General features: G+C 34.6%; 1 protein-coding gene across 8 annotated transcripts in view; it reads right to left on the minus strand.

Moving 5' to 3' along the window:
• Positions 1-179: 179 nt before the first annotated feature.
• Positions 180-14468, minus strand: part of LOC143199517 (uncharacterized) — a 180369-nt gene continuing 166080 nt past the window's right edge. For 4 of the 8 annotated variants that reach the window (XM_076409392.1, XM_076409388.1, XM_076409387.1 and 1 more), the window contains 5 exons: positions 11973-12020; positions 9906-10080; positions 7022-7454; positions 5098-5353; positions 180-3596 (listed from right to left, as the gene is read on the minus strand). In XM_076409392.1, coding sequence (XP_076265507.1) covers positions 3536-3596; positions 5098-5353; positions 7022-7454; positions 9906-10080; positions 11973-12020 — 973 coding nt within the window. In that variant the 3' untranslated portion in view covers positions 180-3535. The remainder of the gene's footprint in view (positions 3597-5097; positions 5354-7021; positions 7455-9905; positions 10081-11972; positions 12021-14468) is intronic. The other 4 variants (XM_076409396.1, XM_076409394.1, XM_076409393.1 and 1 more) reach the window with 1 other exon arrangement.

Here is a 14468-nt window from a genome sequence, read left to right on the forward strand (position 1 = left end):
CATCAGGATTGACGACTATCGCCGAAAAGAATTGCCTGAAAATATGCAAACTGTTAAAATATACAAAACTGTGACGTCACACAAACCTCAATTTTTCTTTTTAAAAGCCTTTATCTTTACTTGCTCAGAAGTAGCAAGGCTGAAGAGTGAAAGGAATATGAAATAAAACACCGGAAGGAAACATTTTATCACATTTTCTTTTACTTTACAATCTACAATAGATTATAATAATAACATTATTAACAACTCTAATAAATAAAACTTTTAAGAACATTAATTTTTTTAACATTTTTATTAATAATTAATAATAAGTTCTATTGTTATAAAACTATGTACATTACTAATAAATCACACCTTTAGAGTAGTTACAATTTTTTCTGATACTCCATTGTATAAGTATTTTTTTGCTCTTCTAATAATGTGATTTTAGTAGACTAAATTGTAAATGAATCCACCAATTTGTACCTGTTCGACTTACCTATTCGTAACTGACTATTCTGGGTTGAAATATTGAAAAAATTCCGTTTAACCTATGGTAATTGATTGCCTGGTGATCATGGTGGATTTCCACAAGTTAGTGTACTACATCTCCTCTACCGTTTCTACTAGCAATTGGATACACTCTTACTATAGAAAATGAAATAGCTCGGAACGAAAGAACACTGCGAAAAATAAAGCTATTACGTCTTGCTGACTTTTATCGATCAAAATCTATTTTTGATTACGTAGTTTTCACTTAAAAAATCGTAATAAGAGAGCTCGCGCCCATGCGAATGGTGTTTAGTCGCCTTGCGGCTTCTGAAAGACACGTAGAACATTCACAACTAAAGCGAAACACCTCATCCCACGGGATCGGGGCCCGTTTCGTCGGTGTAACAGTTGCCGCGACTTTGGTTTCTTCAATTTCAACGTCCGTCAGCTTCGAATGTTGAGTATTCGGCTCTGAGCTTGGTCGTATCAGCGCCAGGCTCTATTTACACTTATTAACATTGGAACTAACCAAATTAGGAGGCCATATAGTTAGAAGTACGTCGGAACGGACGAAGCCACACCCTCCCTGTGGAGGCCAAAAAACGCAGCCCCACCAGAGTGTGGTTTCATTGGTTCGGGACATTATTGCAAAAGCAATAATCGTATCATGCTAAATTACGGATATTTAACAACAATTTTGTGACTAGGCCAAATTTACGTGGCCATTATTGTGTTCGACCATACTCTTGTGATTATTTGCGTATAAAAATCAGTTTTTGTTCTTAACCAAGTCTGACAAAAAGTGTCGTTATGTAGCATACGTAAAAATATAAACAGACAATAACCCTTTATATTATTTACCATTGTATCGCGTTCATTATAATCAAAAGAAAAATATATAATATAAAACAATTATACTATATCTTTTCTAAAAGAAATATTAATTAATGAAAAAGCAATCTGAAAAAATAGCAAAAGTATCATTTAAACAGATGTAACAGAAACGCATTAAAACAAAAAAAATAGAACATATTTACTACCACTCCTATTTTAAAAAATGCTAATAGAGATATATGATGACTTTTACATAATGTTTTGTTGTAAATAAGGTTATCTATTGAATAAACATTAATTTGTTTATTTAAGTTTATATCACTTAATGGTTGTTTTTATATATTTTGTGTTCGATATTAAGAATCATGAGTCATTTCTTTGAAATAAATGTTAACGCGTCTTATCTTTCGCTTCTTCCTGCTACCCACAGCCGGTTATGGATATGAAGCCCGCGATACTTCTCTTGCATCCAACAAGTGGGCGAAACAAATGAACCTAAACATGTGGATTGTTTTGTTATTTGCCCAATTCACCTTATTGTTTGATATCTCGGATTGCAGTTGTTTTTATTCAGTGTATCCTTAATCCATATATCCATTATTTCTTTAGAACAAAACAAATATACCGAGGATCAACAATCAGAAGGAGACCTGGCCTCCGGTTCTATGTTGATTTATCACAGTGTCTTTCGAGAAATAAACACTGAATGGGAATTCTGAAATCATTTCACATAGCAAGTTACGTAAGTCATTAAAAAAAGCGCTTTAGCCATCACAATGTAAATTTACACCTATTAAGGTAATCGGTTATTGTCTTTAGAATTTTTAAAGCGTGCTTTTTTGGTTAACTAGTTATAAGAGTTATAAGCTTAGCTTAAGTTAAAACAAGAACATATGAAAGAATGTCGAACGAAGAAATGTACATGCCTTAAGATGGGTATAAGGTGTAATTGAACATATCACGGGTAAGTTATCATATCCACCACTTCCATTCTTGCGAATTTCCGATTAGGGAACGTTTTGTTTGGAGGTCACGGCACACTTGATGCATCTCAAGTCCGGAAAATATTCTCAACTCAATTAAACTGACGATGGTTCGATAAACGACCAAAATCTGCACACTCGGTCCACGATCATACACATACTAACACATCTAGACCTACAACATATATAAATATAATAAGATACCTTTATATGTGCTTATATACGTCATAATATATTACGAAAAAGTTATAATAGATTGTAACATTTTTTTTTTGAGTTGGACGTCTGGCTACTCGTCTGCACCTATCGCTTAACCGTCTCGTCCAGCGTTTTTTTGTGTGTTTTCGTTTCTCATAGCTAAGTACACAGTGTTAAGGTTATACACTAAGTTCACCACAACGAATATATCGAGTGTGTGCATATTAAGTAGTAATATATTAAATGCTAAGTTAAGGTCGTTGTGTGTAGATTTTGGTTCGGTTGGCTGTGCGTGGGGCCGGACCGGAAAATCAGATAAACGATCTCAGGTGTGACTTGGGCTCAGTAAATAGTTCATACCTGAGCCATTAGTCGACTTTCCGACCTTACCGTTCGGGTTGAGTCGGCGTCTGAACGGAAACGTGCGAATCGTTGAGTTCACATTGTCACGACGGGGATAGAAGAACGGGTTCATCGAATATTTTCTAACTTTAGATAATGTGGATCCGGTAAGGTTCGTCGTAAAAGGGTTTAGTTCTGTTTATTTTTTATCCTTGCTCTGTTTTAACTTATCGTTATGTTTTTATAGCAAATAATCTCAGCTCTTCACGTACATTCGCACAAGGAGATTTAAATTATATTTATTTGTTATGATTCTGATGTTATTAAGATTGTTTTGCATCAATTTAATATTGTTCGATCTCTCGTTATGTTTGTATAATGTAATATATTTTGGCAAATAGTTTATTAAAATATGTCGCAAATTTTGAACGATCTTTGCTAGAACGTGCCACATATTTTTATGTTGTACATACTGAAAAAATAGTTGTTCTTATTTGAAAGTAAATGTGACAAGTTTTGTCGAACTGTTGTGGTGGGAATGGCCGGTCTAGCAATGATGTTTCAAAACAACCACCTACTCTATAGTACTATGTCAACGCTCAAAACAATGGCCATTAATTTTACTCTATTCTCCACCCATTCTCGTCTTCGTCGAAGCAGAACAGTCTCCTTTTGTACAGCTGCACCATAACAACGATGGTTTGGTCTTAGAGGTACCCTAGCGTGGCGTAGGTCTTGACGAATGGGGCGTCAACTTTACAACTCTCCCTGTAAGGTAACATCATTCAATAAATTCTAGATCTAACTAAGAAAACAATGAATTTATTAATCAAGTCAATCTTCATTTGACTATTTGCATCATTTTGAAGTTGGCAAAAGTTATTTCACTAAAAACTACCGTAACTTAAATGAAATGCAAGATGGCCAGGAAATTTTGACAGTTGTCAAGCAATATAAGGTTAAGCTTAGGGTCGTTAAAATTACTGTAACTTAAAATAAATGCCACATTGTGAAGAAATGTTCACAACTATCATAAAATATTTGGTTAAGTTTAGGTTTACAAACCTTAGGTTCATTCAAATTACTGAAACTTTTAAACTAAAAGCCATATTGTCATGAAATTCTGACAAATGTCAAAAAATATAAGGTTATGTTTAGGTTCATTAAAATTATTGTAATTTTAAAGCCATTCTAGGTTGCCATGAAATCGGACAGATCTCAATAAATATAAGGTTAGGTTCACTGAAATCAGCTGTTTAGGGTTATAAGGTTACGGTTTATATATGACAGAACCCAGACTTTTTGATTGATGTATATTTACATAGTTCTAAAAAAAGTGTTGAAGTTTTTATTTGTAGAGAACGCTAGAATTTCAGAAGATTTGTCATTGATGTAGACACCTGTGGGCACTTGATGAAAATAATGAATCGTTCATTTACTTAAGCGAGCTGAATCTCTAATTCGCCTCAGAAAAATGTTAAAGACTGTTCCATATAGTAACCAAGAAAATTAGTATAATTTGTAAAAATTGTGGTTAGTAAGTACATTAGTACAATATATTTAATAATTCGTTATATCTGTTAATTGTCAGATCGTATATCTATAAATATTTATTGGAGAGGGTTTGGAATTTGAAGGATATTCAACAAGTGGTTCATACAAACGTATTTTTATATAATTATATATAATATAATTACATTTAAAACGCACGCCGTCTTTTGTGAATTTGGAAGAAAGGAAAGCATAACCTGTATGATTTTATGACTGTGAAAGATGAGAAAAAGTATATCCACATAGAAAAGTTTTTTTTCTGCGTATCTGGTGTGTCTGAAGGAGGTGTTTTATTCAGAACTCCTGGAAGCTGACGAGGCAGTGACTACAGACGATAATTGAACAAACTCAGAGAAAAACTTGATCACCTAGTTGCATTTGTGGGATAAGAAGTTCTAATATTTCCAAGATTTTTGTGGTTGTCTATTTTTGGGACTGGTGGAGATTTTTATACAAATTAATATGTTGATTGAAAAGAGAGTTTGCTAATCTACTGTTTCACCAGACATTGTGATTATCAATAATTCTGATTACATAGTCTGGTTAAGCAGCACTTACAGTTAAGCTTATATACTTATGATAAGTCCCAGTATAGCCATTGACAATGCTTTGAAATATATTCTATTAAGTTAACCACAACACTTGCTCTTAAATTTCAAATTAAATACAAACAGCCCATGGTAACGGCCATGAAGACGTTGTACAGCCAGATACTCACTCATCCTCCCAAGGACAGACATCGTTGCTTCTGGCCTCGCCATCTTCTCCTGAATCCGGTGTGGGTTTTGGTGTCTGTTCGGTAACTGGCGTTGCGTCCTCTTCGATCGCTATCTCCGACGGTGGCAACTCGCTTGCCGGGGACTCGCTGTCAGGCTCGGCTAGCGGCGCCTTGGGTTCGTCCCTGCTGGGCCCAGCAACGAGCGATATCACCGACTCCAGTTGGCTTGAGCATGGTGCTTCGTAAATGACGAGCTCTAGAAGATTATCCAACATTTATATTATTTCATTATCATTATAGTTCTTATTTTTTTTAATATGCATATGTACTCTTGTCTAAGAAACATGGAATGGCGGAGGTGTATTGGTTCAGGTCAAAAGGGATTGTCAAAGGAGGAAACTAGTTTTTGCTGTCTATCTCTTGATGTAATCTGTTCACAACTGATCGATTTTGGCTACGTTTGTACGGTTAAGAGAACGCGTTGGATCCAAGACAATAATTAAACTGAAACTTTAATCTATAAAAAATCTATATTTGTATTACGACTTTAATTTCAATAACATCATAATAATGAATTCAACAAACTATCTATCCAATACATAGTGATACTGACTTCTTTTCAAGGATTCAATGCCCTAAGAATATTGACTGTGATCATAGAGGATGGTTCAATCCAATGTATACTAAGGCCAATTATTACCACTGATGTGACAAAAATAGTAAGGCATCTTCTTCAGTCTTCCAAAGAGCTGTTGCTGAGCTATCTTTGAAGAATGGAATAAGCCTTCTTGTTCAATTTAATGTGTTTGTAGTTATGTTTTTGAGTTTAAAGATCCAGAAAATAAATTAAGCCAATAAAGTGGTGGCCTCTAATGCTCAAAGCTTTATGAGAAGGGAGGACAATAAAAGAAGATATTTATTTAGTAGTTTCTTCGAATAGCAGAACAAGAGAAATAGAGATGATATCCAAAAAGTACTCACGAATAAATCAATCAAAACTCTAAAGGTACTACAAATAATGACTTGGCCTTGTTGAATTCTGGAACTAGATCTTCGGTGAGGATTGATGAGAATTATTATGCTGATTTGGAGGAACTGAACACCGAATGTTATGAGGATAGTATAACTGAGGCCATCTTTATTAATATAAAAATTTATTAATGAGAAAACTGGCTGAGAAGTAAATAGGTTCTCTGTAACATTATTAGATGATGTTTGCCAAAGAATTGCCAAGAATATAGAAGTTGAAACTCTGCAGAAAAATTAATTTATTTTATTGAGTTCTCTAGTTAAAAGCAACGCAATAATGTTTATCGGTCATTAGTTGAGAAGCAGGCAGTTCTTAAGGTAGAACATGAGGGTTTATAGGTGACTGATGCTGAAAAATATAAATGAGACTACCAAAAGTACACCAAAAAAAATAAATTATAGACATATATTAATAATTAGTGAGATTTTTCAAGCTTTCAGGAAGATGAGAACAATTGTGGAGAGCTTGAGAAGTTTGTTAGATGGTGATTGCCAAAAGTCTTCAAGAATATATAAGTTGAAACTTTGTTCAAAATTTGATTTATATTATTCAGTTCTGCAGTTAAAAGTAAATGATTAGTTGAGAAGTAGGTGGTTTTGTTAAGGCCATTACAAAGTTTTGGAGTGTCATCACCTGTGAAAGTAAAATCAATGGAGTTTTATTATATTGACCATAGGAATTAGGTAGATATTTTAAGGGCTTATGTGAAATATATGAGACTCCAAATGTATCCAAGAATCAATAAGTTATGGACTTATTTGTCGGTGTTTAGTGATATCTGAGAATACGGGGAGATGGAGAAGTCTGTTTATGCTAATCTGTAATATTATTGTCTGGCAGAGGTTTCTTGTACGTTTCACAAGACAACGGATACGGACAATAAGGACGACAAACCTGTAGAAGGTGGATCGGCGTCTTCCACGGTGGCGATGTCACCGGCGTCGGCCATGGCGATCTCCGATTGATCTTCCGGATCGTCTGTCGCCGAACTGACACTGATAATCGGCGCCGGACTGGTGACCGAGCACGTCTTCGCGATGCTGTGACTTTTCCTAAGAGTCTTTTCGCCGACGACGACGTTCACGCCGAGGCAGTCGTCGTTCTTATTGTCTTTATCACTAGGGATCACGAACACGGAGGAGGCGGCGCTTATGGTCGCCGAGCTGTTGTCCTCGAACGAGGACACCTTCCTGCGGGCGCCCTCCGAGCCGGAGGTGTGCGTGATGGGCACGGACACGGAGGCGCGTCGCGGCGTCTCGTACGTGTCCACGTGCAGGTTCTTGCCGCAGTCGAGGGTGTGCTGTTGGGTCAGCAACGATCGCTGCACCTGAAACCAGACATGTTTAGCGTTAGACCGTGGGAGAATCGGTTCTTTTCGCGAGGCAGGCCGTCGGCAGGCGAGATCGAGATAAGTGTCGGTCAGAGGATGCTAGATCTGGACCGTAATACGTAGAGATATAAAACGGGAACTTAAATAGGTTTACTCATGACCATGTGTCTTAACCACTGGAGAGCAGGAGATCCAAGGAGCCATCGTTTTACAGGCATCGATAATGATTAAAGTGAATCGATAGGTTCCAGATATGCTTCGGGGCTTTTATTTTTATTTTTTGGAAGAATTTAAATGAATGAAGCACCGTTAATATTTTAGAGCGTTAAATGTCAACGGTGGTTTTGTAAAAACTATATTTCCAATATTAATATCAAGCCGTATAGTATCGTAAGTCGTTATGGCAACTAACGTTCTAAACTTGGTCTCTAATAAAACTTGCCGATCGTTTGTTCAGTGACCAAAACACCCACGTAACTTATCGGAGCGCCAAAACAATTTCTCCGAGACCGAGACCCGGGCCAGAAGTTCGGAAATAGCGCCGGCTTTTGTTTATTTTCCATTGTTTTTAATTGGCAACATTTTTGCCCCTCCTTTGATGTTCCCGTCGTCAAAGGAAATTTTTCACGTCGGCGTTGCAGGTGTTTTGAGCACCACATAATATTGTTTCACGTATTGAATTATATTATTTACAATTAGGATATACTAGGATGTTCAATAAGATCGAGAGGAAATTATGTCGAAAGAATGTTTTGCCCATAGTTACAAAAATGGCCCTTTTCAGATATATATATATATATATATATATATATATATATATATATATATATATATATATATATATATATATATATATAAAGATATTAATCAATAAGTTATGGGAAAAGGATTATGATTCAAATAGTTTCGATCGAAACTTACTGATAACGAAAGTCTGGTTTCGGTTAATATAGACCGGAATTCTACTGGTTACTGTTGGATGCGTTTAACATTCGATCTATTCAACTCAATATTTTCTTCTATCAATTTAATACTTTCTTCTTTTCAATTCTCAACAATACTTTCTTTTTCTCATTTCAACTCTTTCCCTCGTTGTCGATGCAAATACTGTCCTCTCGTTGTCGATGCACAGTGTGTTATCGCTGAAGGTCCTCCATCGGGTTCTTGGTGGTAGTGGACAAGGCTGGTCCAAGAAATCCTTTTCTGTACCCTGATTCAGTGAGAATATCGGGGTGGGAAACACTCTTCCAGCTAGGCACTTCTCACGCTGATAAAACATGGATATTTTTGTTTCGGACTCTTAAGGAATTCCCGAAAATTTCACGATTTTGGGTCTTTTTTGGAACATTTATGGTTATAGGAAGAATAAGGAGTCTTCTACCAGGTCTAACTTCTGACACGTTTCGTCTAGCCTCGGTACGTAAACCCCCGTTGTCCGAAAGACTCGACAACGAGCCAATGCGATTCATCTTTGTTAAACACGTATGTTCTCTTACTCGGTACTTTTTTTGGTTGGCTAATTTCACCAGATATTCAATACAATGCGATGTTATATTTTCTATCAAACATAATTCTTTTCCCATTTCATAAATGTTAGGTTATATAAACATCAGTTAAAGGTCTAATAAATTAGACCCGTTAACTATACAACCGCAAGATTTCTACAATTAACGTAAACTTAAATTTACCTGACTGCCCCAAATATAAATAATTAAATTTGCGTCGCAACAGACACTCTGGGCTTAATATCTATGTCACTGTTACTCTCCTTCACCCTCTGACTAAGACACCATTATCTAAGAGCTGGAGAACCTCAAGGCTGATGTACTGATGGGACCTCTGTCCATGTCTTTGGGTATAGAACTTATCTCATATCTGATCTCTGATATTATCTGATATCTGATATTACGCCAATAAATGGCACTATATTTTATAACTATTAACTAGGTACAACATCTCGAGTAAGACAAAGTACTAAGAAAAATGATTGTTGCTTGTTCTGGTGGATAAAAAAACTCAGTAGGATTTTAAAACCAAAATTGATATATGCAGTTCACTTTGTTATACTTAAACCTTGTATTTTTAAATATGTTCTGGAAATATTGTTCTTTAATGTTAATACTTAATGCATAAGTATTGTGTCATCATATTTAAGACAATAACAATTTGACTATATACGTATAACGTATAATCATATGATATTCCCCATATATAAGTAAAATTTCTAAAATATAACAACAACAATATAATAACAATAAAATATGACAACCTTGCGAATTGAACTGTTTACTTTCTCAAATAAACGTATAACTTGCAAGAACTGGCAACATCGCAAATTAAAATTCTTTTTTTGCGATGTTTATAGACTAGTTCTACCAGTATTTAGGGCATTTGTAAACCAATTTTCGAAGTTATTGAATAGTTAAATGGGAAAATCGACTGACTTACTTTCTCGACCAGTTCGGAAACACCGACGCTGACGTCCGATGACGAACTTTCGGAGTCCAGATGGGCGGAGTTCTTGCGATTCGTGACCGGTGTCTTCGGCGGCGAAGCGGGAACCTCCCAGGGGCATACCTCTTCGGACGTCGAGGCTCCAGGCGCTATGCTCGGCTTCTTAACTCTGTATGAATTAATAAATGGTAAGGGGGAAAAGGAAACATCAGAGAGACCGAAAGAAAGAGAGAGATAGAGGCTTTTTTTGCTGCGACTAACACTGATTCAAGCCACGTTAGTAACTAGTCATTATTGATGGACGCGTGTGTGCAGAAAGTTGAAAGAGAGAGAAAGGATGGCGGAAAGCGGAGAAATATATATACCAGTTGAATGTTGAATGAATTTTACATGTTCGAGTGAATAATTTGTCGTGTTGTTCTTTTTTTTGGGTCGCACTGTATCAATAATGTAGGAGTCGACTGTTTTTTTTTACTGTTTGTTTAATAAACCTGTCTTTTTATTAATTGATATATTTATATAGCCGAGAATAAACTATTGCAGTTTTTTTAAATTACGTCAAAGTAAATAACCCAAAAAAACATGCAGTGTAAATTATTTTAATGTTCATAAACTTAAAAATAAAGCGATTATTTTAACGTAAAATGTTGCAAAATAGCAAATTTTCATTACTCGATACTCGGGTAAAGAAAACTCACAATATATATGACCATATTAAATTGCTTCGGCCTTTATAATTTTTAAGATATACGACATAAACAGAAAACAGATAGCAATATAAGCAAAATGTGTTAAATTATTTTATTTCTTGAATAATGATAAAACTCCCAAAATATATGTACTTTGGTATAAAAGAAACGAAAATCCATATTAAATTGTTTTGGCATTTATAGTTTTTATGATATACGATATAGACAGAAATCCATTCATTTTTTGAATATACTGTTTTCACTGTATAGCCCAAAAACTAAAAGTTGTATGAAAATAATACAATCATTAATAAGCTGAGTTCATTTGAACGAAAATGACAGGAAAAAATATTGAAAAAAGATCAAAATTCACTACTATATATATGAAAAAAATGTCAAATATATATGTATGAGGAAAAAAACTCTCAAACTATATGTCCTGTGGGGCGAAAGAAAAGAAAACAAAATACACATTAAATTACTTTAGTATATAGTTTTTAAGATACATGACATAAATAGATATACACTATTTTTTTTTAAATACCAATTTCAAGATTCAAATTATTTCATCTATTAAATAAAGATAAAACTTTCAAAATATATACATTTTTGGAATTAAACGAAAATCATTGTTAAAATACTGCAAAATGTATAGTTTAACAAAATTAAAATAACAAATATTGAGATTAATATATATTTCCTCTTAATATATAGGAGGAACATCTTCAAGAATTGTTGAATGTTATATAGACATTTGGTTAAAATCAACAGGGTAGTTGGTCTTACTAGTGGATACTTGTCAGATAATAAGACCTTGAGAGATGTACTTTATCTTTACTGGTGTCCATATTTACGAATGTTAGTTTATTCCCATCTGGATACCATTTTCAAAAGCATCTATTGAAAAAATAACGGATTTCTTTTCACCACCTTTAATATTAAGAACCGTGCTGGAGCTTTCTTTGACTAACATGTAGCACAACCTAAATTTTTGAACGTAAGATGCATATCTGGTCATGTATTAGTTAAAAGTATTTACATTATATCGTTAATAAAGAGTTAGGTTTATTGAACAATGACATTTGAGGTTAATGTTGTATATACTAAAGCGTCTAGGAAGAAGATGTGCACGATTTATATATAGATATAGTACAAGAAGATATATTTCTAGCAATGGATGACGATCGACTACGTTATTCGTTTATCATTATATGGAATGGTAAGAAACACACTTGTAACTCGATCAAGCAACAACCAGTTAATCGTTAGACAGAATGAGATGGTAAATGATCGTCGGCGCCACAATGCAACATCAATTCATTATCGAGAAACAACACATCGACATCACTGGCACTCAGTCTGGATAACTTACGGACTCGTGCTGCTGGCGACACTCGGTTTGTTCAGGTCTAGGTCTCCCCTGCAAGTAAGCAACTAGCTACATCTAGGCATCTAATAATATCACCAACCGGTACCGGGTCACTGATAATGTCACTAACGTCATAAATCGGTTCAGTAACAAAATCCGTTCGATAATATAAGACAATGTCAGATACTTTCTTGATCATTAAATACACTGCACAGCAACAAAAACCAGTTTTTACGACTGAAGAAAAATTAAATTACGATAAAGATCATTTATCACCTTTGCCAAAATACTTAAAGAGTTATAACTGTGTCAGTTATCTTTTCAACTATCTTTCTTTACAACAAAATCAACATAAAACTTGATCTCAGAAGATTCTTCCTTTGACAAGCCAAGATCTCAAATGAGATCACGGAATTTAGCTTGTGCTTTTCATCTAAGATGGGGAAAGCTTGCTGACAATTTAACCCCTTAAACTAAACCAACAGATGTCAGTACTGGAGCCAATGGGAAAACGTTTATCATAACCTAATATGTTATGATCCACGGTCAATAAGGAAGCAATATCAATAAGAAAACTCCAAAAAAAAAACTAACAGTTGTTGTGCAGCGTTATAAATGATTTATTAGGTACATGACATAATTTTTACAGATTGTTTAAGCTTAAGATTATATTTAAAATAGGAACGGACAAAGGCCTTTTTAGAGAACGGGAATGAATTTGTAGTGCTTTTGTGACTACGTTGTGTCTGATGAAACGTGTAATTATCTATAGTGAGGTCCAGAAGTGGTGATTAGCTTGTGTTTTGTTAGTTTGTGTTTTGGGCAGCTTTAAGCTTGAAAATTCCATGCAGACTCAACGAGATATAGGAGTCATGTCAATAACGATTCTCCAAGTGTTTGTACGAAATGGGAAAATAAAAAATTGAGAAAGAAAGAGTAAGTATCTGTTCAGTAATGAAATAACGAAAAACGAACTCAATGGAAAAGTATGACACGTGATGATTATATTATTTACAACAATCCCAAATGTAAAAAGTCATGGATAGAACCTATATAAAGAGAAAGTGGGATAGTGGATAGTGGGGCAAAAAAGAGAGAGCTTTATTATAAACTTCTGAAAACTATTCAAAACCGTTCAAACAAAGAAGTTGAAAAGAAAGAAAAGAGATGAGTTACTGCATCAGCAAGGAATGTTTTTTCTAGTGACTCAGAAAACCCTCTTGAAGAGATGGGAAATTCTCCAGCACTTGACATAATCATCAGATTTGAATTCCATCTGATTATACTTTATTCTGGTCCATCATAACATGGTGGATAAAAAGTTTATTGCTTCAATGTTATTCACTATGTTAAGAGATTTCATTTAAAAGGATCTTTCCAACATTAAAATGGTTGAAATATATTTGTTATATGAAATTAAATTGTTGAATATCTGTAAAAGTTAAGTCATACACCCAATACGCAGACGCATTTCTCATATCTTTATCAATTTTGTGTGATTATGTTCAATCTAAACAAGTCCACGCTTAATCATAACCATTTTAACATCATTTCTCCCGATATTATTTTAGAAAAAACAGTATTTTGGACAGATGCAGACGAGGGTATTCCTCGAACAACTGTTCCGAATACCAGTAAGCCATGCGCATAGCGATCAAATGGCTATTAGCATTCTACTTTGCATTACAACGAAATCGCTGGTCAAGGCAAATTAAAATCTCAATATTCGCAACAATTATTAATAATTCAACATTAGGACCGTGTCAAACGGTGCATTATTTATGGTTTGTATAAATTACGATGAGAATTATACCGAAGCCCCCTAATTACGGTTCATATTTTATACAGTTCAGAAACATCATGGTAAAATCAATGGAACCGTTAAAATATACATTGAAAACCGAACAGAAAATAAATCAATTCAAGTCGTGGCTACCACATGATTAAAAAATATATGAAAATTATGAAATAATCGATAAATATTAGTAAAAAGATTTGGGATATGTTCATCAGTACTGATACTGCTGTTCTGATCATTCAACCGAAACAGGAGCAGGAAAATAATCAGCTTGATGAACCTCTGGAAGTCCAGAGACAATCCTGACTTGCGTACTGTTGTGGAAAGAAGAATTGGATACAACAACACCATCGATTTGATGAACTCCATCAGACACATTAAAGAAGAAATTAACAATTGGTAGAATCGTTGACTTGAATAACGACTCAAAGATTCAGAGAATTACCGAGACAGGGTGATGGGAACTATGTGCATAAATATGTGAGTAACTATTGAGAATATGAGCACTTAGAATGTTTGAGAGAAGGAATACTATTTGTTAATATGGAAAATACACTAGAGCGGATGTAGTGATTAAATCTAATTTTGTCAAGACTGTTACTATGTACATAGGTAGTAAAAGAAGAAACTAAGGAAAAATACAATGATATCAAAACAGCTTGACAAGGAAACACTGCAACGAAGGAAATAAAGCTGGATGT

This window comes from Rhynchophorus ferrugineus, unplaced genomic scaffold, assembly GCF_030347505.1.
Source record: "Rhynchophorus ferrugineus isolate W39M unplaced genomic scaffold, kcgeb_rfMv2 rfM7, whole genome shotgun sequence".
Lineage (NCBI taxonomy): Eukaryota > Metazoa > Arthropoda > Insecta > Coleoptera > Curculionidae > Rhynchophorus > Rhynchophorus ferrugineus.